This window comes from Lepisosteus oculatus, chromosome 25, assembly GCF_040954835.1.
Source record: "Lepisosteus oculatus isolate fLepOcu1 chromosome 25, fLepOcu1.hap2, whole genome shotgun sequence".
NCBI classification, from domain to species: Eukaryota; Metazoa; Chordata; class Actinopteri; order Semionotiformes; family Lepisosteidae; genus Lepisosteus; species Lepisosteus oculatus.
In genome coordinates this window covers 5,674,865-5,702,480 of record NC_090720.1, presented here as the reverse complement: position 1 = coordinate 5,702,480, position 27,616 = coordinate 5,674,865, and the positions used below count along the sequence as shown (strand labels likewise).

At 40.4% G+C, this 27,616-nt stretch overlaps 2 protein-coding genes across 3 annotated transcripts; both read left to right on the top strand.

The window, feature by feature from the left end:
- Window positions 1-2,284: 2,284 nt before the first annotated feature.
- LOC138225072 (transcription factor HES-5-like) lies at window positions 2,285-4,121 on the top strand. Its single transcript, XM_069183915.1, has 2 exons — window positions 2,285-2,461; window positions 2,578-4,121. Exons 1-2 carry the CDS (start codon window positions 2,399-2,401, stop codon window positions 2,992-2,994), a joined length of 480 nt encoding a protein of 159 aa, XP_069040016.1. The 5' UTR covers window positions 2,285-2,398; the 3' UTR covers window positions 2,995-4,121.
- A 2,731-nt stretch (window positions 4,122-6,852) lies between these two features.
- Window positions 6,853-24,241, top strand: pank4 (pantothenate kinase 4 (inactive)). Of its 2 annotated transcripts, none has more exons than XM_006641950.3 (19): window positions 6,853-7,301; window positions 8,513-8,595; window positions 9,661-9,869; window positions 10,847-11,030; window positions 11,312-11,404; window positions 11,974-12,127; window positions 12,640-12,821; window positions 13,109-13,190; window positions 13,765-13,865; window positions 16,214-16,369; window positions 16,912-17,024; window positions 17,920-18,007; window positions 18,362-18,513; window positions 19,018-19,073; window positions 19,735-19,784; window positions 20,589-20,693; window positions 20,969-21,069; window positions 21,316-21,384; window positions 22,280-24,241. In XM_006641950.3, the coding sequence occupies exons 1-19, from the start codon at window positions 7,184-7,186 to the stop codon at window positions 22,494-22,496; spliced, it is 2,313 nt and encodes a 770-aa protein (XP_006642013.1). In that variant the 5' UTR covers window positions 6,853-7,183; the 3' UTR covers window positions 22,497-24,241. The 2 variants fall into 2 exon arrangements, with proteins under 2 accessions (XP_006642013.1, XP_069039827.1); XM_069183726.1 differs by lacking the exon at window positions 6,853-7,301 and adding an exon at window positions 7,303-7,321.
- Window positions 24,242-27,616: the final 3,375 nt, after the last annotated feature.

Here is a 27,616-nt window from a genome sequence, read left to right as displayed (position 1 = left end):
AAGGTCATTTTTCAATGGGGTAATTTGTTTAGGTGTTTATTTCTTAGTTCTGGAAAAAAAAGTTTGTCATTTAATCTCTCAATGCTTAAGTCTACTTAGAATTCAGTGACAGTCAGAATGGAAATCATGTCTTTAATATTAATAAAATCTTTTTCCAAATTCCAATGGCCTCTGCTCAATACATATAATCCCTGTACACAGATTTAAACATTGTCTGACAGGTCTTTGTGGACAGTAATGCCGATTAAGAGGGTATGATGATTTTAAAGTGTTTAGCATTTGATTTGAACTGACATATTGCACTTGGAGTGTTTTAATCTGAAGCACATTTTTCCTCGACCGTATTCTTTCTAAACATTTGTGTTTTTGTCATTCTTGATAGAAGTATATTTAACATGAGTACATATATACTCAGGGGGCTTGTCATTATCTGCTGGTCTAAGCGAATTAGCATCTGACAAGGCACACTTCTATTGTTGCAGTGAGCGCTCTGTCAATGGGCAGAGTGTGGGAAAGCTCTGGAGAGCACAGTCACAGTTCCAGCGTCTTTAGGATTCCTCAGTCTCACCAGCATCTGGGCACCTTCTCTCGCTGGTCAAAGGGGTGTTGCACTGGGGCACCTGTTAGACACTGTAACATCTGACTATTATCTGTAAAATACAAACTTTCAGGGCAAAGTGAAGGTTATTGTATCCCACTAATTCTCTGTGTTCTCTGTGCCTGAGAGTCAACAAACAAACAAACAAACAAATAAATAAAATACTGTGTGTTACTTTTTTCACTGACATATCAAGAAGAAATCAAATAAAAGCTACGCTCCACCTCCTCACTGCTGTGGTGCATGATTATCATTGAGAGAAAAGAAGCACAGAGGAAAAGCGGTATTGATATTATATCAGCTATTGATCTCCTCTCAGTCCAGATGGTGTGTGAAGTCAGGCTGTGGCTGACCCACAATACACAGCCAATCACCGTCACTAATGTCTCATTCAGCACACACGGCTGCTTTTGTTGTGCAGGGAGCACAGCACACAGAGCACAGTGTGGGAAACCCTGAGCAGCTTTTTACTCACAGTGCGGACCAGCCACAAGCCTGGAGACACATCTGTGACATCTGGACATGTTGTGTGGAGGCTGTCCATACTCCACTGGTGGACCTTCCACAGTGATTCCAGTCACAAGTGATCAGCAAATATATCTTGAAAGATTTTATGGGCAATCAAATCAGAAATGTGTCACTGATATCTAAGCCTGTTTTAAAGCATGACATTTTCTTGCTGATATTCTCTCTGTATTTATAATTTTGTGGTGTAAATTGAGTTAATTGACTGTCAAGCAGTTGAGATATATATGTATCTTTATGGGTAATTGAGTTCTGTGTTCAGACTGTCTAGCTGAATGGGTTACAAGATTATTGAAATCATTTGCTCATATTTTAATCAGCCACTAACCGACTAAACAGAAGAGTGCGTAGATAATAGATTGTAGCAGCTTTATGGAGCAGTCAGTCATCCTATTGCAAGCTAATGACTATTTGAAGTGAATTCAGTTTTTTTTATTTCTTTATATTTTATTCCAGCTGAAACAACTGAGTACCTGATTGATTTTTGCATGCTGACATTTAAATTTTCCTTTGCTATCGATTAGTGGAGAAAGGACAACTCTCATGTTCTGAAAATGTCATGGTTAAGAAACAAAAACCAACTTTAAATGATTTTCTATAAAGTATAAAATTAAAGTTCAATTAAAATACATTTTATATACAATTAAACTTTACATTTAGTAAGAAATCTAAGAAATCTAAGAAATCTAAGAAAAAAACATCATCTACAGTAAAGAAGACCTTAATGAAAATTGAGAGACTCATATAAAACATGAAAATAAACTGCCATGAGTTTCAACAGTTTTTGAAACTTAATCATCTATATTATCTACAGTGTCACCAAGTGATATGCTTTGGTGAACATTTACAATTATTCCTCTGGTACTGTTTCCATACTGTACCTGTCCCATGCTTGTTCCAATGACCAGTACCATTTTTTCAATGGCATTGATCCCATCATTGGGCAGCAGACCTGCTCTCTTTCCAGGGTCACCACTTTCCCAGATTCACACAGCGCCCTGTGAGTCACTCGTCATCGCCCCCTCCCCTCCACCTGTTCCCCAGAGAGACGGCCATTGTCCCCGGCAATAAGCACTTCATTGAGCATGTGGCAATCCCAGCTTCCCCATTGTCCCCCGAGCTCGTCCATTGGCTACGGACTGTGAGAAACTCCAACAAGCCCCAGACCCACACATTCGTATGGAGATTGGGGACTATAAATAGGAGAGATGAACCAGCACAAGTCAGACTCTCAGACTCCCTCTACAGAGAGCGCTCCAGCACACAGATACAGCCATGGCACCTACAGTCACTGCAGCAATGGGCTATTCGAAGGAGCACATGACTCTGGCCATCAAGGTGAGTTGTGAAGCTTAGATGTTACAGTGCTTTTTAAAAATATCCATTTTAATTCTGTAAGCAGTGTTGGATCCCAGAGCCAGGTGATTGACAGGTGTCTTGTCCTTGTTTTGCAGCTGAGAAAGCCGATAGTGGAGAAGATGCGCCGAGATCGCATCAACAGCAGCATCGAGCAGCTCAGGCAGCTCCTGGACCAGCAGCCGGATTCCAAGCTGGAAAAAGCCGACATCCTGGAAATGACGGTCTGCTACCTGAGGCGGCACAGCCAGCGCCAGCCCGTGAGCGCCCCCTATGGGCCCTCAGCTGAAAGTGAAGGCTACTCCAGGTGTGTCCAAGAAATCAAGCGCTTCCTCTCCCAGGATGGGACGAAGGTGGAGTCCCAGGGAAGACTGCTGAACCATTTCCAGAACGCACAGCTTTCCTTGGATAAAACCAGCTGTCAGAGTGTCCTGCCTCAGCTGAGCTCCCCAGTCCATCACACCACCATCAAAGGAGAGGCACTGTCCAGATGTGCCATCTGGCAGCCCTGGTAGACCACTGTGGACTGTCAAGGACCTTTGAAAAAACAGAATTCAATAAGCTCGGTCTAAACCTGGTACGGACAGTAATTCTCGCAGTGTATGAAGAATATTTCTTCTTCTTCTTCTTCTGCTTGTGCAGAAGGTATTAAATGCTACTAGAAGATGCAAAGTGCATTATAGTCTGTATAATATAGTACTAGAGATTAACCATCTATCTTGTTGCACAAGAGAGTTATGCTTTGAAAAAAGTTTTTTGTTGCTTTCTTTTGAAGTAACCAGTGTAATATGAAGTACTTTGTGTACTTTTTCGCAGTGCTGCTGTCAGTGAACTGCTTTTAGGGAGGCAGATGACTCCCATTCCACAGCAGTTTGATCCATTTCAGATTTACGCAAATTGCTGGCTCTTGTGCCAATTGCACAAAAATGTCTTCAATTTTTTTTTTCCTGGAGACCAGGAGTACTTTTTCAATTTAAATTTCACACTATAGTGTGTATAAACTTTGCTGTGAGTTTTCACAGCATATGTATTTCACTAGAGAAATGCAGTACTGTATTTAGACATACAATGTATGCGATACAAATGCCTTTAAGGAATTGCCTCTTAATCCTTTAGGATTAAAGCATTTCATATAGTGCAAACTGCCTGTTTAAGGCTACACAGTCGGATTATAGTTTGTCACACAAGGAATGTGCAGGCAGTGCTTGCTCTGTTAGGAAATATTCACCTTGAATGTTGTGTAAAAGAATGTTTCAGATATGTCTTCTTCTGTGAAAACCTGTCCTTCTTTGACATGTTGTTGCACTAGAACTGTGTCAGTTACACATTGACCTTCAGATACTAGATGAAGAATGATTCTGTTTTTTAAAAAAACATATTTGCTGAGCTAAAGCAAGAGATGTCTTTTGTTTTGCTTGAAATTCTGTTCGAGCTTTTGTTTTGGTTTTGGAAACCAAAGTCAATGGCAGAGTGTCTGCCTGCTAGGTAGCCTTTATTAAGGCATTGTATTTTCTGTAACTGCTTTCAGAAAGCTGCACTTGTTATTTCACTGAATTATTGTCAGTGCTGTTTCAAAGCTCTGTGTGCCATCATTATGATCTGCTTTCTAAATTCCAATAAATATGGAAGAAAATCTATGCAATCAATAGTGTTTTCATTTTCTAACATGGTAATATTTGCCAAAAACTACAAATCACAAAATATAAGGACATGTTACTTAATTTTAGTCCATTGTATCATTTATTGTTGTACAGAAATGTCATGTTATCATGTTTATCTCAGAATGGTGGGAAAACAGGTCTGATTTACTGACACTTCTTTTCTTTGTTTCCTAACAAAGTTATGCAGTCTTATTTGTTCACACTTTTTATTTCACCTTCAGTAATCACACTGCTTTTGTCACATTAACAGCTAGATATCTCAATTTTATTAACCACGAAAATGAACTTGGCATTCAAAAACAACTACTGTATGTTATGTATCAGTATTAGGGATTATTGGGTTTCTGTCACTAATAGAGAAGCAAATCAGAACCAGTACTGAGGTGATTGGAGACTGCTGGGTCACAGACAAAAATCTAGCATTGTACTGTAGGAATTTTCAAACATAAAAGGCCAAAGAGTTTGGGAAGTGTAGAACTTAAAGAGGTCATAAAATGTCCATTCTTTTAAAGAAAGGTTTAGATTAGTTTAGATTTCACTACTGGAACCTGCTAAATAGAAAAAGATGGTTTTTATTCTTCAGTTTTTCTTAACTGGGGCATTTTCTTTTGACACCAGTTCCTGCAAAACTCAAAGTATCCCTTTACTTCTTGTTTTCTCCTTCCCAGAGCTGTCATGCAGATGGTGTTTGAGGGTTATTCATGTAGAACAATGGAGAAGCAAGCAGCATTACTAATGTGATATGTAACTAGGCACGCTCCTTTTGTCCCTGCCTTTCAAGGCAGTGAATGCAGGAGTGTGTGGGAAACTGCTACAAGCACAGTCTCACATGGAGGGGAATAATGAACTGTGTGTGGGGGATGATGGGTAGTGCAGCTGTACAGTGTCTATTCTTCCAGCCAGATGTGAGAGCATAATACTGCCCAACTGCACCCTGCGAGACGAGACAAGCTCACACAGTAATTAGAGTCCTACGCTGGAGGACACACACAAAGGCGTACCCAGACACGGGCAAGCGAAATATTTGTAAAATGTATATTGGTCTGCTCACAGGAGCATTCAATCCATACATTTGTGATGTCAAACTTGAACCTCCATTGAATTTGGCAAAAATTATGCCACACAATGCTATCTAGCAATGTTTCTGTTAGAAACTATCTGTAAGAGTATTTTTTTTCCAGGCATGACGTGCCTCTACAAAGCTGACAGTCAGTCACAGTCCTGCCCCCTGCAGGCTTTGTGCTCCTGGTCATAGTGTGACAATGATAAAGGAGATAGTTATTGTTGTTACTTACACTACTGTTACAGCTAATGCGTGAATGTCAATACTGGGATCCTTCTAAATGCTTTATTAACTGCTATTATCTTTGCATGTATCTTGTGTTCAAGTCACTAGATTTTTACACAATTCTTGCACTCTGCTACTGCTGTATTACAGATGTGACTCCATGGTCAAATTGATGCCCTATACAGACAGTCCTGTTCTGGCCTAGTGCCATGCTTTTCATGGATTGTATTACCAGACTTGTATTCCAGCCTATTTTCTGCTAGTGTGTTTCTCAATGGAGTCCCATACTACTGAGCCAATATTGGAAAGCACTGGGCACAAGGCAGGACACACACCACACTGACACAGACAAGCAACACACACTCAAGTCAGAGCCTAATTTTCCCAGAAGCCAGTTAAGCTGTCAGCACCAGTTACATACAATCTTTGGACTGTGGGAGGAAAACAGAGCACCTACTGAAAACCCATATGAATGCAGGGAGAACATACAAACTCCACACAGAGAGCAGCCCAGGAATTGAACCCAGGGCCCCAGTTCTGAAGGACTGCAATGCTAGTCACTGCGTATTAATATTGATGTGATAAATTCAAGTTAGAAAGAAAAACATAACTTCCAGGGTGAACATGTTACAGATAATGCTAACAATTTAGATAATTCAATTGCAGTCTTGAGATCTGATAAGGTAAAGTGCTGGTTGCTTTTTCTAACCCTAATTTTCACTCAGTTCATATGAATAATACCACTCATTCAGTTACTGATGCGTGTATCTTAATTGTGCCAGTGGAAATGAGGTTGGTATATTATAATCCATTAAGTGAAATAAATTTCTCCTCTAGGTAACTACAAGAAGTCAAGATGTTCTAAAACGTTATAACAAAGTGGTTATATTCTAGCCCACAAAATGAAGAACAATATCAAGTTAGCAAAGTTTTAATTTTAAATTTAAGCAATAATTACATTCAATGTTGGAGGAACTTTTTTGAACTTTTTATTCTTAAAGTGTTCTGAAAGTATTTTTCACTTTACTGCACTTCTCCACAACCCTTACAGCTATCCAGATGATAGTAAATTTAATTCTTTTACTGCTAAAAATCTGAAAATGTCGTTTATTCGACCATACTATGTAAGTCGGCCACAATACAGAAACTGGATAATAAAATCTGAATGAGATGTCAAATTGTATGTTGTTAAGTTGCTTGATTTGGTCTGTTAGATGTTCGCATGAATCAAGTACACCAATTCCAGAAATTAGTTTCTTTTAACTTCTCGGTAGTGGTACCTTGTTCATACTACCAGAAGTCTTTCAAGAAATATAGTTGTAGTTCGAATTGCAGTACACAAGGTGTCAGCCTATGACCATATTAGAAAAAAATGCAGGTATCGTGGTTGTTTTTTTCTGCTTTTATAATACAGCCTAATAATGTGTTATAGATTCTCTTTTGCATTGCAGTTTTTTTTGCTCACGACAGTTATAAGTCAGCTGAAAATGGGCTTACACGATTTAGACATTAGCAAACATAAAGAACAATAATGATGAGACGAGGACATTGTAATTGTGAATACTGTCTATTTTTGAACGACTACGATTTTTTTTCCGGCTAAACGCATGATTATTATTTTTTATATCGCCTCTCACCGCCTTGGGAGATGTAACACGACTGTTTACATTATCGTGTCGGGGGAGCCGGCCAAACTTTGTGCATTGAACGTCACTGCGTGAAGCATTTCGGCCGTGGCGTAACCAAATATCCAAGATGGCGGCATGTAGTCGGCTAGAGAGGAGCAGTCACAGCATGGACAAGAGCATTACTCTCCCGCCAGATGAGATTTTTCGGAACCTGGAGAATGCCAAGAGGTTCGCTATCGACATAGGTACCAGAATACGGAAATGAGTAATTTTCTTCTTTTTTTGGTGGGGGCTTAATACAATGTCCCACTTGTAGAGCCGCTGCCGCTGTGGGCCATTCGGGAAAAGAGGGTTTCGAGTCATGTCCTGTCGACACTCCGAAATGTAGTTTTCTGGGGTAAAAATGACAGTTGACGCGAATGTCAAAATTGTGCGAAGTGGACTACGAACCCCCGATTTTGGGGCGCGGGTGGAGGGAGACGGCTTGTGTGGGGGCTGTAGTCATTTAGTAGCTGTTTTGTACTGACTTGTGCGGTTGTTATTGAAGTGGGGGACTACAGCCCCCAGTGACCGCTGCTTCAGGCGCTGGGAATCTGGATTTTCAGTACGAAAACATTTTTGTGCCAGTATTATTTTTTTCTCCGTAACTGTTAACAGTTATAATAAATCTTCAAAAGAATTAAGTCGTCCTCGATAATCAATCGAAAATGTATAACTTTATTATTAGCAGTACCAACATGATACTGTATGTGGTATGTGGTGGGTCTCTGCAGTTTTCATGTTTCATCGAGATCAAAATACTTCTGCCTGCACGACTTGTAATCACAGGTGTATCCTAAATGCAGTAAATACCGTTGCTATGGTATAATGAATACCACAGTTGATTAAATATTATAATGAAAACGACAGAGATATGTGAGATCTCTCAGTGTCAAACTAGTATTATGTATCTTATACTAGTAATATAGTACCGTACAGCGTCCATTGAAAACAGGAAGAGGGATTAGTACGTAATTCAACGAAGAGATATTTACACTGTACCTCCGGAGACAACCTGTAGCGATTAGGCGGGTTATTTATGGAATTCTTACTCTGGGATATTGTCAGATTACTTCAGCAATCTCAATTGTGATAAAGATATACCTTCACCAGACGTTTAAAAGTTGTGTTTTTAGTTTCTTAAGCAGCTGTAGTCTGGTTTTGTCTGTGTGTTTAGGTTTAGGTTGAAAATACTTTTCCTCTCACTGGTCAAATAAATGTCTTCCGTGTTCAGAGATTTACGTAAAATAATGTATTAATGCAAGAAGCCACAGTCGTAATGGTTATTAATAACCCAAAAGAATTGTTGAACACAATTAAGATCCAAAATATATGTATCGGCATGTTTGCATCGGGGGGGTTGTACTGCTTGCAGGTCGTTAGATCTAACAGATTTCTGTTTTGTGTTTTTAATCAGGGGGGTCATTGACAAAACTGGCCTATTATTCTACAGTTCAGCATAAAGTTGCCAAGGTCCGGTCGTTTGACCACTCTGTGAAGGTAAGGCGTTTTGTATTGCAGACAGGGTCTTTATGATCATTTGCTTTGTCTGTTAAGGAGTGAATTGCTGTTTATTCAAGTTGCTGCGTTGTATTTTGAAGGGCAAGTTTCTAAAATTGAAGTCTATATTGAGTAGTGCATTTTCCTTATTCTTGTTACAGGGCACCTACTGCTGGTCCTAATGCAGCCAGAACAGTTCATAGAAAAGCTTTTAATAACCACTTCAGAGTTTGCTGACTGTAAAAGCATCGTGCATAAAATATAAAATAGCATTGCACAACTATATTCATGCTTCTTTTGGCAAAACCTCACTTGTTGGTAATTGACTAAAAGACCAAACACATTACATAGCTATTTAGGAGTTTTGTACAACTGCTGTTGCATATTCACCTTCCAGATTTATTTTAACAAAAAAGCCAAAAGAAGGCAGTTCTTAAAAGAGGTTTTGATGCTGCTTACTTTTACGACAGGACTACGAGTATTCTTGTTTGTCACAATGGGAGGATTAGCAAGACAAATGCTGCTCACTTTGATGTTATTGAGATCCTGATCCTTAGGGGATTATTTTTTTTTGCTAGGCTAATAATGCAAGGGTTCCTTGCCTTGGGTTCAGCCACACAGAGAACCGTTTTTTAAAATCCTTTGGCAGACCAAAAGTGAAATTGTGTATTCACATAGCATTCAATGTTGTCCATCTCAGCCTTTTCAAACCAGCAAAAAAGGAAACTATTTCACTGTTTTTAATTATCAAAATTATACTGCCATACTGCCTCCTACCCCTTGCAACATTCATACTCATTCATAGACTGGTAGACTAGAGGCACATGAGAGAATGATCTTCATGAGAAATAAAATGACAAATGTCCAACAGGGATCTGATCTCACAGCTTTCCAATCTGGAATTCAGTTTCCTTACCCATCCTGCGCTTTGCCTTCAGTTTCAGGCTTAACCCTTTGGCATGCGGATGTTGTGCAAAAGAGCCATCGCAACCATTATAAGAACCATTGTGACCACTGTATAAGAATGTGCTGCATTAATCACCTCGTGTTTCCCTTCTATCTCAGGAAACAGAAGATGATCCTCTCTACGAGATCTCGGTGCAGGAGGAGATCACAGCTCGCCTACACTTCATCAAGTTTGAGAACGCCTACATAGAGACCTGCCTGGACTTCATCAAAGACCACCTGGTCAACACCGAAACCAAAGTCATCAAAGCCACTGGCGGGGGTGCTTACAAGTTCAAGGACCTGATTGAAAAGAAACTGAAACTGAAGTGAGTGCTAAAAGCCCAGAGTCTCAGTGTCACTTGAAGAAGAGGTGGAGGTGCAGTTGCATCTTTGTACCGGAATTCTCATTCTTTTTCTAAAATGTACAACTTCCTTTTTTTAGTGATGTTACACTATAGAATCAGTGTAGTATTCCCTTGTAGCTTTTCAGTTTTATTGAATGTCATCTGATCTGCAGTAATGTTTGATTTCCCAAGTTGTTCGTGTTTAAATAAAAAAGATTTAAGACTGGGCATGGTAATGAAATCCCAAGGGATGGAAACTTCACACAGAGAGAAAGCCATTTTGTGCTAGTACTTCCTTACACAGATGTAGTGCTTTTCTGGACACTCCACTCAACGCACTTTACAGATAATGAGAACTCTCCTCCACTACCACCAATGTGCAGCACCCACCTGGATGATGTAATGGCAGTCAAAATGCACCAGTACGCTCCCCACACACCAGCTATCAATGGGGAGGAGAAGGCAATCCATAGATGGGGATTATTAGGATACTGGAGTTTACACTCCAGTACCTAGTTGGATCCACTTATATCTGTTGAATTTGGTGATTATATGTGCCTGTGATTGAACCTATTTTAGATTTAAAAAATATCCTGTTGCTTCTTTTTTTAGAACAATTCCATCTTAAACTTGCTTGTCAGAGATCTGGTCGGTAATATGTAGTTGCAATACTTTTTTCACTGATTTCCTGCCGTCACAACATTGCCAGAGACCTGTGTTTGCAGTTGATCCCAATTTCTTTTGTGGTTTCCTTTTTTGTTATTACTAATTCATATTAATAATAAGTAACAATTACTAATAATATAACAATTAAGATAATTATTTTTCCTATGCCACGGTGCAGGTAGGCATCCTCTGACAGCACCCAGGTTTTCCTCTAGCAGCTTTGAAAACATAAGTGCAGGAAGACGAGAGCCGGCCTCTCCTGTACTGATGCAGCTGCTGTCGTCTCGTGGCAGGGTGGACAAAGAGGACGAGATGTCCTGTCTCATCAAGGGCTGTAACTTTGTGCTGAAGAATATCCCCCACGAGGCTTTTGTGTACGTGAAGCATGCCGACTCCGAGTTTCGGTTTCAAACCACGCAACCCGACATCTTCCCTTACCTGCTCATCAACATCGGCTCCGGCGTGTCCATTGTCAAGGTCAGCGCACTCTCTCATAGCGATCCAGTCAGCATTTAAAAAGCACAGCCCGTTGATTTAATTGGCACCGACGACAAGCCACCTGCAGAGCAGTTCAGCAGTGGTTCTCAAGTACTCCCTTTAATATGGCAGAAATCTAATTGCATTAATAGTTTCTTGTTAGGTGCTATGTTTCGGGATCGCAATGGCCTTCAGGTCTGGTTGGGTGCCCAGTTACCCGGAGAAGGGGAGAACAGCTAAAAAAAAAAAAACTTCATTAATTAAAATATTTTTTAACGCAGGTTGAATCGGAAGACAAATTTGAACGCATTGGAGGAAGTTCAATTGGAGGTGGCACATTCTGGGGTCTGGGAGCTTTACTAACTAAAACCAAGGTAAGAGGTCATCTTATTCCTTTGCAGTGCAGTCGTTATAGCAGCCCAATTCAGATTTCTACACGGTGCTCAGCTTCCTCAGGTGTCAGGACCATACCTGTTCAGGAGATCTTTTTTGTCAGTGAAAAAAAATTACAGCATTTTGCTGTTTTACCTTCAACTTCACCCTGATAATAGTTGATGGCATATAAACTTAAGTAAGGCTGTACTACCGCAGATATAACTCATGGCTGGGTTAGTGAGGAATGGTTTGAGTTAAAATCTTAAATGGGGTTGAACTTTGGCATTATTTCTATGTAACGTGCAGAAGGACACATAAGCCTGGTGTTGTTCATGAAGCTGTGGGCTCTCCAGATGGCTGTGGTGCATTCTCTTCCAAGCAGTTGTTCGTTTTTGTACGCATCTTGTTGCTTCACCACTCCAGCCTCCTTTTCCACTTTGAGAATGTGTTAACGTGCAGAACTAAAAGCATGCACAAGCAGGTCATATTGGCGTTATTATTAGAAGGAACCATAGGAATGACAAGGTTAGTCCTGCAGCTGCCAACGTTTGTTCTTTGTCTGCTGCAGAGATTTGATGAGTTGCTGCAGCTGGCCTCCAGAGGACAGCACACCAGTGTTGACATGCTGGTGAAGGATATTTACGGAGGGGCCTATGGGACACTCGGCCTGACTGGAGACCTGATTGCCAGCAGCTTCGGCAAATCAGCCACAACCGATAAAGGTGGACGATGCATCCTTGTTGGCTAAGGCTTGCAGTGTTGGAATTTTCGGTTTGTTTCTACCACATTTGCACAGTCACATTCCAGCATACATACAGTACTAGACATGACTGAAGAAGAATGAGTACGATTATGCATTCCCTGAATTGCTATCTAGCCATTTCTTATCATTTCAATGCAAAGTGATCATCTTAGTGATAAATAGTGTCAAGATGTGTGATGAAGCTCTCTCAGTGTGTTCCTTTGCAGTTCTCTTTCTTTTGACACAGTTTGTCCATCGGTTTTTCATTTCTTGAGCTGCTTTCCGATTTCTTGGTGGGTAAAATTGCAGTGATTTTACAGGGTTGTACTCATACGGTTCCACTTGTGTTTATGCTATTTGATTTTTTTTTATTGGTCAATCAGATCTGTTTTCTTGTTCGAAGTGGTGATTGTTCTAACTGTACCACAGTTGTTTGCTTAACACAAATGGTTTTTATGCAAGCGTATCTTTCTCTGTGCTATTATATACTAGAGTTCTCCAAAGAAGACATGGCCAAGAGCCTCCTGCATATGATCAGCAATGACATTGGTCAGCTTGCCTGTCTCTACGCCAAGCTGCACAACCTCACTCGAGTTTACTTCGGGGGGTTCTTCATCCGAGGACACCCTGTGACAATGCACACCATCACCTACAGCATCAACTTCTTCACCAAGGTAAAACATCTTCAACTGAGCTCTTGTTGAGCCTCCAGATGTCTGTATGGATTGAGAAATTTTACCAACCTTTTATGGAAAGAAATCTTTGGAATTTAAGTCTTGATATTTGGAGTTAAGTAATGATATTCATGTCCTATTATTGTACAATTAATGTGGGTGCAAGTACTGTTTTTCTGCAAATAGATTGAATTAGCCATTCAAATATTGTGAAATTTTTGTTCTTAAGTCAAAGTTTCTATAGTTTTCTTGCACTGGTATTAATGCTTTGCTGAAATCATCCTCAGGGGGAAGTCCAGGCTCTCTTTCTCAGACACGAAGGCTACTTAGGGGCGATTGGAGCCTTCTTGAAGGGAGCAGAGGAGGACAGTAAGTACAAGTTTTACTGGGTGGTTTGCTGTGTTTCCTTTGAGATGGAGGAAAAAAGACAAGAAGATTTATAGAGTTTTCCAATGTGCAGAGACAGAACATAGTGCAGGATTATACACAACATCCATTCTCTAACCTCTTCTTGGAGTTCAGGGTTGTACAGAATATAAACCGTGTTATTTCAACCATTCATTTCTCTTAAGCAGATGTCTAGACTGCAATTATTTTTTCTTGTGAGGGGGAGGCAAAATCTATTGGTATGTAGTGGAAAGAGCATGCTTTTAAATGTAATGTGATTAATGTCTCAGGATTTGGTGGTGTCCTACAAATGCTGTGAAAGAGAGTATCAGCTAATGCAATTTATTGTCCATTACTTCTTTTGGTCCTAATGTCTGTTTTTATAATTGTTTTAGTGCTTTCTCTTAAATTATTCAAAGGCATCAATTCTGACAAACCTGTCCAGCAGTCTGGCTTCTATAATCTTAGGTGCTGTATTATTTTAAAGTGTTGTTGTGAAATGGGAGTTTTCATTTTCTAATGCTGGCTAATGAAAGTTCTGATCCGTTCCACACAGATCCTAACCAGTACAGCTGGGGGGAGAATTACGCTGGGAGCTCTGGCCTGATGAGCGTGTCTCCTGATCTGAACCCCATGCAGCGGGCCCGCAGTGGAACGGTGAGTTCAGCGTTGCACTGAGCGCAGTCGAGCGCCTTTTATGACCCTGCTGTAGAACAGTGTTAGAGTAAATTGGCTGGATTACTCCTGGGTGTTTGTGGAGGAATTTGCATTTTTAATGGCTAAAAGTGCTTTTGATGAATATCAAAATATTGATGGAACATTCCACCTGTTATGATGGCACCTATTCTTTCCTCAGGAATGTCCTTTAATGTGCAGTGAATGTAATGAAATACACCTGCCAGAACTTTGTGCTATTTTCAATCCAATTCCAAACCTGGAAATGACATGGTGTTTGATGTAACCCCTAAAGCGGGAATACATTGATAATGGGTATAGCAGGCATTTTCCTTAAGTGGCACAGCTCATAACTATAAAGCCGTAAAACTACAATAAAGAAAATGTCTCTACAGAGAGCTTCTTATTCCTGGTAAGGTTTTAATTACCTGCTGTACATCTAAACTAGTCACAGGCTTAGGCATTTCAAAACAGTGGTGTTTGCTCTCTAAGCTGTGGTAATTATTCAAAGATGACAGATTTTTATGTTTATTACCCCCTGTTTCTTAACGATTGAGCAGCATCTTAAGACAACCAGTCTCTATGTTTGGAGCTGGATTAAAACAATGCACTGGGGTGTTAAATTAGGATCAGAATTATCTATCCTTTGTGTTTTGTTTCTAACATTTTATTTCTTACTTTTTTTTCATCCCAACTTGTCATTGTCTCCATGATCTCTGTTTAATTTATATTTTTTCTTCAGTTTCCCGTAAGTAAATACCATTTTCAGTGTGTGTTATAATTCACATTTTTTTCAATGGGTGATTTATCACCATGCTTAAGCGTAAGCTTCAGATGCTGGGAACACAGCTTGTTGTTAGTGAGTTGTGCATTAAAATAGTGATTAGTTAGCCTTAGCTGGAAATGTCTGTGCCTTTTTGTCTTGCTTGCTTGTGTGGCATTGAGATATCTTACTAAAAGTATACAGTCCTCTCTGACGTCTCTGTAGTAAAGATCCCTCTGCAAAATATTTTTAATGAAAATGTGGTACATATACGTTTCATTTCAATTTTTCTTATTCTGAGTCGTCAAGAAAATAACAGTACACTTTTAAAATATCTTTAGGTTGTGCTGAGATGCATTGCATTTTAGGTACTATCATCTGAGCAAAGTATTATAAAACTGGGCCGACTGCTAAGTTGACTTCATCACATATAATTGCTCAAAAATGAAAAAAGAGAGAGAGATTTGCACTGATCTTTCTGTCTGTAGGTCTTGCATGTCTGAATGTGAAATTTCCCTTTTTTCTCTATTCAACCATAGCCATAATATCATAGTGTGAGTTATCTGTCAGTCATCAAAATGATATTAGGTTCCAGTTACTGCTTGCGTTCTGCAGATTTTGTGTCCAAGTTAACATTAATAAAAGCATTAATACAACAAATGTTGATGTGTGCCCTGAATACATACAGTAGGGAGAGCAGGAAGCATACAGGTCACAGATGTTCACAAGTAATGCCAGGAGTAAAAGGAACAGAATGGGCTTTTCCCCTTATCTAATGGAAATGTCTATATCATGTCCACTGTTGGCTGCTGTTGGGGAATTCACACTGGCATGGGCAGCACAAAAACTTATGCTTTGCTTACCTCCTACAATGAAAAATAAGAATGTCTGTGTGCCACATGCTGAAAAGCTGTAGTGAAAATGCTAAACGTTGAATGACAGAGTGAGCACGAAATAAGCAGCTGCCCGAGAGATGCAAATGGACAAAATCCACAAAGAATGCATGGAAAGTGAAGGAAAGTTGCCTGCTAACAAGTCAACTTGTTTTTGTGATCTCAAATTGTAACAGGTTGGGATTCTCAGATGTCCTTGGTACCAGTTCTTCCCCAATATACGATACTATACAAGACTGAGATTAATATTAGTATAATTTAGCTAATTCATTTTGGTTGTTTGGAGTTTTTGCATTTGCTGCTTAGTCTATAGCCCTGCATTTTCTGATACTATGAATATGTGCTAAGCATCCATTGTTTAAATGGTGAGATTTTGAGCTTGAAGTGCTCATGGTTAGTTAAAATATATGATTAACCATAGAATATGTTTGCTTGATTTTGTGAATTACATGTTGGTTTCCAAGCTATGTTGTAGCAGCCGGTTCAGTGGTATATTTCCAGAAATGACTTGTAATTAAACATGTGACAAAATAGTCTCCTCCTCATATTATTAGTTTACAGTTTTAACAAAAATGGTCTTGCTATTAAGCTGTTAAGACGCAGAGCTACTTTGCATTAGTGTAAGCACTCAGGGTGCTGTAGCTGGTTGGTGACTGTGCTCCTGCCCCCTGCAGTTCGACATGCTGGAGATGGATCGTCTGGAACGCCAGCTGGTGAACCTGCCCCTGCTGCAGGACGCCTCCTCGTACATCCCGGACACCATGGACCTGACCGAGGACGCCGTGGCTCGTGAATACTGGCTCTACTGCTTCGAGGAGGCGCTGGGCGGGGTGAGAGCACAAGGCCGCGTCGACAGCGGGAGCAGGGGTTCCCAGCTGTGGTCCTTGGGGTCTGAATTATTCGCTTATTAGAGCCTCAATCATTCTCAGCTGAAGGTTGTAACGAAAGCATATTTCCACATTTTCATATAGTTCAGCCTAACATTACCGCAATTTATCCTTTCTTCCAGGTGTTTATAAATGAAATATTCTTGGGCAAACCTGATTAAGAGCAGCTCCTGCTCCTTGAGTGGTCCATCCAGTTAGCAATCCAGATTCTCATTCTTTATTTTGATTCTCTCGTTCAAATTTGAATTGGTCGGCAGTAGCTGGGGACCCCAGGAGGTACCCGACCAGGGCTGTGATAGGCAGGGTACCCTGCTTAATACCGTGGGTGTAAACCACCTGCTTTTTATAAATTAAGGTTGCATCATATTCATGTCCACACGTTTGTATTTGCCCAGCAGGATGGCATTGTGTTTTAAGCTCAAAGCAGCTGCTGTTGTCAGGTGTGGCTGTGGAGCTGCGGCCGTTCACAGTTCTGGTCTCTGCAGGTGGTGAAGAGAGCCATCGCCAGCCAGCCAGACCTCCCACAGGCGAAAGAGCGAGCAGAGAAGTTCCGCCAGAAATACCGACACAAGCTACAGACCCTCCGGCACCAGCCTTTGTAAGAGTGCATTCCCTCCTTCCCAAGGAATTCTTCATGGAAAAGTTTGATGTTCATCACTGAACGCTCTTGCATGTTCACCTGAGAAAGCAATAGACAATGTCTCAGGTTTAAAAAATATATAGTTCAACATTAAATTGCATTAGCACAGAAGATGCAGAAATGTTACAGATACAGTATTAGAAACTTGAGCTGGATCTCCAGGGAAGACTGGTATTCCTAAAGTCTTACTAAAGGAAGTGTAGAATGTTTTTTGTTGACCAATTACTAAAATACTTCCAATAGTCTTTCAAGGCAGGGCTTATAAATTAGCACCTATCGATATCAAGATCTAGAAATCTTTGGTTATATGTTAGGTTCTGGAAACTTACTGTAACAAGGATCATCTGTATGGCTAAATGATTCTAGGGGGTAGCATATTTATAAGAGATACTGGGTCTTTCTTAACTAGTAATTTGTCTGATGCAGGAAAAGCAGAAATGGATGCAAACATCCATTTTACATACCATGGTAAATTCAGGTATTATGGTATTAGGATATAGAACATTGAATGCTGTTACTGAGGTGTTTAATTAGTGGAGTACTACATGGTTTGTCTTGTTTATAAACTAAATACCTAATATTCCATGAAGTAGGTTCTGGTATGGTAGTTCACAGTAGTTTTTATTGATGCTTCCATAATCTAAAAAACCTGAAAATGATCCCAGCGTGCTTGATCGTAATACTATAATAGTATTGGTCATCAGAATAAAGTCCTCCCTGGTCTTGGTATTAAAATGGTCTCATGTTGTTAATTAATCTAGATAGCCAAGGCACTGGCGTGCAACTGAATTTCTGTGCTTTCCCCTTTTCCTCCCTAATTCATCTGTGCTTTTCTTCTCCTCCTCATTCCTAGTGCCTATGGGTCCCTCACTGTCAGAAGTTTGTTAGACACAAGAGAACACTGTCTAAATGAGTTCAACTTTCCCGACCCCTATTCTAAGGTTTGAACTAGTTTGTCGTCTTATTTTAAGGCCCTTTTTTGTCTCCCCCCAAAAGTGCACACAGAAAATTTTAAAAATGCACTGCTTTAACATCGATCAGCTTCTTTCTTTATGAAAGCTGTTTTTTTAACTGTAGATTTTTTGGATCCAATACTATTGCAGTGTGAAGTTGTGCTTTTAACACTGCACTAAGGAGACATTCACTTCTTGTTAGTGGCATTTATTGCTGTTATTTTTTTAATGTAGCTGTTAATATATGCAGAATTACTGCATATATGTATGGCTACATTCAATAACCAGTGGTAGTTGCGTGGGGTAAATATTAATTACACTGTTTTTGTTATGCCTCTGCAGATCAAGCAAAGAGAGAATGACTTAGCACTGAAGTACTTCCAGAAGGTTGTGAAGTCTCTGGAAGTGCTGAGCTGGGAGGAGAGACAGTTTGCCCTGGTTAAGGGACTACTGGCTGGGAATGTGTTTGACTGGGGAGCCAAGGCAGTCTCAGAGTAAGCAGTTCTCCGGCTTCACATTGGGCTGAAATACTGTGGTCACTTATAAACCATTAGCCATCTGGAGTGCACTAGCTGGTCTGATGCACTGTGTCGACTCAACAATGGTTTTACCCACCTTGAAAAGTTCAAGCCATATTGCTGTTGTTAGTGTTAAGTTTGTTTTATACCAGGAATTACTCAAAACAATTGCAAGATCCATTTCTCTAGATTTTGTTTGCAAAAACAAAAAATTTCAAGTAGGTTAAAACGGATTCCCTAAATCTCTCATGTCTTTTCAGTATCTTGTAAATTTCTGACAGGTGTAATTTTCACAGTGCTGTCAGCTTGCCTAAAATGGTGCATATAGAAAAAAATAGGACACATATTGGGCCGGAGTTCGTGATACAGTGATGTCAGGCATGCTGTTGCAGTATAAGCTACTATTTGACAGGATTGAGAGAAGATAGGGGAAAGTAATGTGCTACTATGATAACGCTCTAAAATTCTGATTTTTTTTAGTGTCCTTGAATCTGATGCAGGGTTTGGATTTGAAGAAGCAAAACAAAAGTTGCAAGGTATGAGGGTTTTGTTCCTTTGGAAAGATCTGTTCTTTCACAGATGTATAGTAAGTAAGCAAGGTCAATGAAGCAAATACAAATTAAATAAATGGGGTCTAGATAATGGAAGATAACTTTTACCTGTCCTTTCCCTGAAACAAGAGCTTTTTCTTTCTCTTTTGAAGAGACAGTATAATCTTTTGTTTTGTGATGATTTATCTTACCTAAGATTTTTAGTTCAGTCTAAAGCAGGGCTTCCCAATCCCAATCCCAAACTAAATTCCGCAATCGGATCCTTAATTGAACTAGCACGTTGCTTGACTGGAATATTTGCAAGTTTTTATCCTAGTGAAAGCTTATGTGTTTTGTTTTACTTATCAGATACAGTAGTTAAAAGCTGGCCTCCAACATGTTTCAGAGCAGAACAATCAAACAGTTCAAAGTAATCCTATTAATTAAGTCAATTAAGAATTCAAATGTGTAACTGGGACTTGGATGGAACAGAAACTGAGCAGATTTGTGATTCTCTATGGCCAAGTTTGGGAATCAATGGTTTAAAGATTACAGAGATGAAAATATTTGCACATTGAGCATGGTGATTGCTTAAATGCACTGGCAATCTTTAAACAGTGATTGTGTCAGTGGCTTTCTGGTATTGACTGTGTCCTTCACTCCCTAGAGCGCCCTTGGCTTGTGGATTCATATAATGAATGGATTGAGAGGTTAAAGGTAAGTAAAACATTTTCTATAGTGTTACCATCTACACAACAACTTTCAAACTGAAAACACACATTACAACCATAAAAACCTTCAATATCTCCATCACCCTGTATATAAAAAGTGTGCTCTTCATTCAAGTATCTGTTTTATGTTTGTTTAAAAAAACTGTTTAATACTGCAGCTAGATTTAAACGTTTTTTTAAGTATAAATAAGTTTGTAAGCTGCAGAGTTTTTAAACTGAAAATAAAGCCAAGGTGACAATGGTTGGCTGTGAAGGCTGTTTTTAGAGGATTGTATTGTGAAGTGCCAAGTCTGTACGTGTGCAGGAATTCCAGTCCCAAAACCACCCAAATAGTAGGCCGCTTAAGCAGTAATTATAAATCAATTAGGAGCTCAATAAATAAGTCTTGTAAAGCACAAAAAGAAACGTTTCTACTGGATCTTGAAGAATTGACACCTCATTCCAAACTTGCTCGCAGTACTTTTATTTTGAAATCCCCTCTTCTTGATCTAATTTGTTCTGTGCCGTTCCCAGACTTTCTGCTTTTGGGTGAATCTGTTATCAATTATATTTTTGGCTGTACAATATCTCCCATGTGGTAATCTTCTCCACAGTCTCTTTTTACACCTCTTAACAAGGAGAACTATGAGAGAATTATTTATGAATCTTTGGTACCAGATGTTCTTTAGTCATTGCCTCCAATGTATTATTTTTGCCGGTTATTCTGTTTCATGTCTGTTGTGATAACTATGTAAGGATGACTCCCTGGAATCAGTGATTGAATACCATGCATACTGGCTTTCTCTTGCAGGGTCCTCCTCACAAATGTGCCTTATTTTTCGTAGATAATAGTGGAATAGACATCATTCTGGGAGTGTTCCCATTTGTCAGAGAACTTCTCTGCAGGGGAACAGAGGTAAGCCACTTTCTTTTTTGTGATTCCTGTGGCCATGTGCCAGTTCTCATACATCAAGACTGTGATTTCCCTCAAAATGTGTATAAGAGGTAGGTTGCTGTTTTTTTTTTAATGTAACAAGGTCATTGCTGATATAAGTTGCCACCTATATGCCTAGTTATTTTGGGATACTTGGAGATAAACAGTGTTATATGAATTATTAGCCACTTCACTCTAATAATGTTCTGAATCCTCTTTTCTCCACTCACAAACATGCCTTGGGTTTACCTTTGCAGGTTGTGCTGGCAAGCAACTCTGGACCAGCGCTAAATGATGTGACATACAGTGAATTACAGATACTGACAGAACGGATAGCAGCCATGGACTCAGTCATTCAGTAAGTTTTCTGTTTGTGTTCCACATCAGGCAGCTGGTGAGAGCTGGCCTGACTTGATGGAGACTGCTGTTCATACTTTGAATATGTCATTGCTTTCTATTATGCAGATGTCTTAATCAGTAGTACAGACGAATTCAGTAGAAATATTGCTAGTAAGAGAAGTGTCTAGTCTTAATGTGCTTGTACAGGTATTGGGGGTCAAACTCTCTGAAGTCTCTGAATACTTTTTCTCTGTTTATTTTGTAGGTCTGGGATCAAGGATGACAGATTAATTTTAGTTCAGAGTGGCTCCAGTTCACCGTGCTTGGACTTGAGGTGGGTATGCACTGATAAGCTGGGGTTACAGTTGTACTCACGGTTGTCAGTTAAGGTGTTGTTCTCAGCAGTCCTATTTTAATTTATGGGACACCTAGTACAATCCACAGCTCAAAAGTTCTAATTAAATTAAGATTCTTAGTTGAGAATGAGACTTGGGGAGAACTCTTCCAAAATTCAAGAGGCTTTTAACAGAGATGGAAACAAAAGCCCTAGTTCTGGCGTTAGGGCCAATAAATTGAGTATTGATCACAGCGCTCTTCAGTCACACTGTTATGGCCAGCTCCATTGTAATTTATTTGAACTGGCTTTTTGTTTTACTAGGATGTTTAGGACCTGAGGCATTAAAACAGGCAATGGTATGGTATGGATCCCACTGGCCATTACTGTTTTAATATTTAACACTGGAAACAAACTGAGTGTGAATGTTTCGGGGTAGAAATGGAGGTTCTGTTGGGAAATGCATCAGTCTAAATGAGTGAATGAACCATATTTACATGTTTTACATTGTTAATACTTATATATGTACAAACTAACAGGTAAAGGTTCATTCCATGCTGCACTTCACAGAAAATAAACACAACCTTTTGGCTGAAGAGCCTTCACACCTGAGGTTTTATGTATCCTTTTGGCACTTTTACGTGTTCCTTTGCAACCTATGCATGCTGACGTAGCTTTCGACTCGCAACTTCTATAGACAAACTGTCCACCCTTTTTACTTGTATTTTGTGTCGGGATATTTGGGGGTGGGAGGGGTGGACAGGACCTGAGAATCACCCTGCAGTGACGGTGACCCACTCAGCTGTACTGGAGCGCCGAGCAGGGGATGAACGTGCTCCCAGCCTTGCCTTCTCAGTGCTGTATTGCCCGCTGACGCCGTCTTTCCCCACGACAGCCGCCTGGACAAGGGGCTGTCCACCGTGGTGAGAGAGCGGCACACGGACCTGGTGATCATTGAAGGCATGGGCCGCGCCATCCACACCAACTACTACGCCACCCTGCGCTGCGAGAGCCTCAAGCTGGCCGTCATCAAGAACTCCTGGCTGGCCGAGCGGCTGGGGGGCAAGATCTTCAGCGTGGTGTTCAAGTTCGAGCAGCCCCCCCAGTCATGAGGAGGCGCCACGGGATCGCCCACCTCTCCAGCACCCTCAGACACATGACGGCCTCTCCCTCTCTCGCGCGCTCTTTTTCATCGCTGTGGGGGTGGTGTGTCAAGGACTTCTTTCTTGCAATTTGTTCTATCAGGTGTTCAGTTTTCTTTTGCACGATGGAACAAAATGATTTAGTTAATGAATCTGACATCTGTAATCGGCAGGCTTTAGTTAAACTGCGTTATTGTACCTGAAGTTGTTTTTTTTTTCCCATGTGAAAAATGAATGTGTCCTGAAGCTGAGAAGGGCCTAAGAAGGCAAGAGGCTGAGATATTTTCACAGCTTCCTTAGTGTCTTCAAGCTTCAAAAAGGGATTTTGTTTTCTGTTAATCTTTTTTTCTCAGCAATACACCAAAACGTCTTGCTTTCTTAGGGTATAATGTTTCCAGTGTCAAGTGCAATTGTTGCTACGATGGTGTCTCTCCTGCTTTAGAGTATCAATTTCATTTTAATGGATCCCATTTTCTTATCTGCTGCGGTGCAGGGTGAGATCTGTTCAGGGCCAGATGACCGTAGTTTCATCCCCGCCAGGGTGACTTTGGCACATGCTGTTCAAGTAGTTTATATACCCAAGCCAAATCCTGCCAGCTGCTTCTCTAGTGCTCATCATCCATTCTGCTTGGCCAGACTTTTTGATATCAGCTTTTGAAGGGGACAGTTCTGAAGTGGTTGAAGTCCCAGAGCAAGTGAGTTAAATAGATGATAATTGAGAGACTGTTATTAGCTTGAGTTTTAAAAGTACTTGAACATTATATTATTTGAACCTGATTGTAATTGTTTCCCCTCAGTCTGAGTGTGGTTATGCCCGCCCACTGTAAGCAGTTTAATTTTAGACTGGAGCGTGTTTTTTTATTGTTAAAGGGTTTTCTGGAATGTGGAAACAGAGCAACTTTATATCTTTGGTTTAACTTGCCACAGCAGGAGAAAGCAGGACGTCTTCTTGAGAACATGTAGCCAATATAGTGAATGAAGAATCTCAATGTCTGGAGACCACTGATGACTGAAAGATCACATCTTTTGCTCTTTAGTAAGGTATTTAATAAGATAAAGAAAGTATGTGTTTGTAAACGTACCAGTCAGATGAAACACTTTGTGTTAAGCACTAATTTGTACTGGTTAATGTGCCTTGCGGTTTTGGCAATGTAGTCTTACAAGAGAAGTTTAATTCTTATTTCCCCCACACCTCAGCTTATATGTATTAAGTATTTTTTCCAAATCGGGGCATTTTTTAAAGTTGCATTACTTAACAGTTCTTCATTCAATTTGTCAGCACATTTCTTTTCTGGCTTGGGTTTTAAGAAACTGCATAGCTCTATTTTTTGGGTTACAGTCTTGTGGATTTAGACAGAGATGTTCCACCCTATCAGTAAGTACTGCACAAAGTCTTACAGTGCTAGTCAAGCCATGCTAAATCCTTAACAATTGTAAGCTGTTCAGTTCTCTCCTTAGCCCACAAGGTGACAGTGTTTCACTAATGACTCCTGTTGCACTGTTATATCGTTAACTTCAATGTGATACTAGTTGACTTCTTTTCTCCAAGCCAGTAGAGGGAAAGTAATTCTCTTTAATAAAAGTTGGATGTTTATTAATATAACATAAACCTTTTTTCTTTAATCTGTCAGTAGTATACATTTTTCCAGGGAGTTATTTTTATAACAAGCTTATTGGTGCTTATGTATCAGCATTAAAACTGGTGGGCTGTTTCACATTGTGTTATTGTTTATTCCCAAATTGCAGATCACAGCACTTTAATCTCCTCTGAAAGCTGATATAAGCTTCGCGTGGTGATTTTCCTTCAGGGCTGTACAGGATGTGGAGAACAGTATTGCCTCATTATCTCAGCCAGGTGTGCTTTTGTCTTTGTGTTTCTCTGTTTGTATTAGTCATTTAATTTCAGGTCTTGACTTTCAGGCTGCGAAGCTGACTTGAAATCGGAGTTTGATCAGTTTGCACAACACTGCAGTGTGCTTTTCTTTTAGCGTTGAAGAACAGTGCTTGCACAGCACCCAGGACATTTGTCGGCTTTTGTGAGCAAAGCAATAAGATAATACACAGATATTGTTGGGGACTGTTGTATTCAGATGGTTAGCAAAATTAGATGTGTTTTTGTGATCAGAAAACATAATCAAGACCAAAATGATGTTTAAAGTCAAATCTTTTTCCTTTTAAATACTGAAAGTTCTCAAATGTTTTGTCACAACTCACTTAGTGAGATTCTGTATAATTGTTATATATATATGTATATATACTGTAAGTGTGTACATATATATGCTTCATTTCACATATCTTGAAATATGTTTATTTTAATTTTTTCAGTGTTTGTGTAAAAATAAAAATCAGCTATGTTCTTTGACAATCACATGTATTTAAATGTTAAATATATTTTTAATTGTCTTCATTAAAAAACATTGTCCTTCTAAATTACTGTTTGATAGCTTTTCTCTTTTCTTCTCTAGAAGTAAACTAACCCTTGGACAAGAACATTTTTCCTTTTATCATCCACGAAGACCAGCAGTTTTATGCCAGAAACTCAGTGGATTGTAGAAATACTATCAGGACAACTGCAAAGGGGCACCTAGCATATCTTGAACAGTTTGATGCAATTAAGTGGTTAATTGTGGAAACATTTAGTATACATTTCATTGGCTTTAAAAGACTGTGACCCATGTTTGCTTTTCAGTGGCTCTATCGGCATTACATTTGTATTTAGATATGCTGGTGTCTGCACTGCTGATTAGCAATAATTGACCAGGATTCCCCACTCAGTGATGTGCAATGAGCTAAGTATCCCTTGTAGTTCCTCATTTAAAAGATGGTGAATGGCTCAGAAATGCACATTTTGCATAAAATCGTCAACAGTTTCAACTTGCAGCAGTGACCCAAATTGCTAATTGATTACACTGCTTTATAACAGTGGGATCATTTTGCAAAATGATAGTGGCATAAAAACTAGTCGTTCAAAAAGTCTCTATGACCTAGATTTCTTTTTCCACTGTGCACCCATAATAACTAATGTTGTGGGCGGGGGGGGGAACGATTTTTTTTCCCTTATTGTGCTTCAGATCTGCCTGGTTTCCAAGCCAAACCCTTTCGGTTTATTTTCCAAAAGCCGTGTCACATGCCTGATGAAGTAAACTATTTAATCTTCTCGAGCCTTTACATTTCCCAAGTCGGGGGCAAGACGTTTGCTGCTCTTAAACTGGAAGGCAGCAGCCTCGGCCCTCGCTCAGCCCTCTCCTCAAAGCCTTTCCACACTTTTTCCCTAGTGCTGCAATTCACGACGAAGTGCCAGGAGGCTTCGGGAAAGTAGTGTTGCGCTGTGTTAGCAAAGCCTATTAAACTACTGACCTACTGACTGTAATCATTAAGTGCTGTACGTCGCTTCTGGGGAGATGAAACATGGAAATCCAGAAAAGGATAGTTTAGCAATAATGAAAGGAGTTAGCGCACAGCCAAGATATCTTCTCTCTAATGTTCTTTTTTTTTTCTGGTAGTTGGGCCTTTTTCGGGGTGCTTGCCGCCTGTCTTCTTACCCGTCTTCGGTCTGCGGGGGCCCGTCGTGTGCGCCTCCCAGGCGAGGAGCAAGGACGGGGGCTTCGAGGGGGGGCCGGGGGAAACCGGATCGATCGTGACGCGGGCTGCGCGACACCTGCAGCGCCTAGCGCCGTGCCGCCATCAAAGCAGCCGAGAGGCCCGAGGCGAGAGGAGACTGTGATGAGAGCGGGGTGCAGCGGTGCCGGGCGCCTGCACCGGGGGGGGTACACTGATAAGAGCAGCGGGCCAGGCAGGGGGTCCGTCTCCAGCCAGCTGCCGGTTCCTGCTGAACGAAAGCTTTCTCTTTCCAACTTAATTGCCTCGTTTCAACTTGTGCTTTTTTTGCCAGGGGTGCTACGACAGCCGGCTTCACAGAGTTCCGTTCTTTTCTGATGTCTTTTGAAAGTATTGAAATGGGCTCATCATGGCTCTCTCGGGTTCCTCTGCAGAGTTTTTAGAGTTTGGCCATTCACTTCGCCGAGACTAGAACAGGCATCGCGGACTCAAGAGGTGTCGGAGGCCACCGGACCTGTAATTGTTTTGCTTTGCTTTCGTTTCCGTCTTGCCAGACAATCTGAAACCGTACCAGGCCTGATTGAAGCTTCCATTCGCTCACCGTACCTTCTCGCCTGCTGTACCACCTCCTGCAGATTTCGAAATGAACAGCCAGAACAGCCTGTCAATGCAGGAGCATGATCCTGCAGTGAGAACACAGTGCCCCTTCTCTCCACAGTTACCCTTTCTTGCGACAGTGAGTGAAATGCATGGTTCAGTGATCTCGGGCATAAAAGAGGTCTGGAAGTGTTGTTCAGTAATAGCAAGTCAGGGAAGTGTAACCCTTCTAGTATCGTGGGTTAAGGTAAAATGTAAGTGAGGGGTGGGTTAAGACAGGCCCTTCAGGTACGGATGAAGGGTAGTTATGGATGTTGAGCAGAATGTCGGGCCCAAGGCAAGTATGCTTCACCTTTTCGGTGATAAGGGGAGGTAAAGAAATAACGATTGCTAAGGTAGGTGAGCTGTGGATTTCTGCAGCTTCATTATCAAACGTTTCTGCATTTAAACAAGTAGAAGAATTCTTTAAGGTTGCATCCCTCAAAATCCTGACTGGTAGCTATGGACAACAGGCTTACATTTGCAGGTGTAAGTCTTCTGTGCCATGACTGAGTGCTTTTATTATGCTGTCAGGATTTTTTTTCCTGTTCGGTTCTCATAACTGTTAACACTCTTGGGATTGTCAGCTATGGAGCTGAGATTGAGTATCGGTATAACAGGATTTTAAATGGCGAGGACAATTTCATCCAGCCGACTGATTAAGTTTCCCCTTTGCAGGCATGAAACCAAATGCACAAAATTGCATTAAGTAAAAAAATGACATTTTAATTTTCCTGCATGTGTTCAGTTCTGAACGAACATTACCATTGATCTCCAAATAGTCCTTCAGAGAATCCTGCAATTTCCTCTTTCTAATGTGGAAAAGGTGTTGATCACGTTACACACTCCTCTCCCCCTTTTTTTTCAAGAGACAAAAGTCGCTTCACGGATTAAAT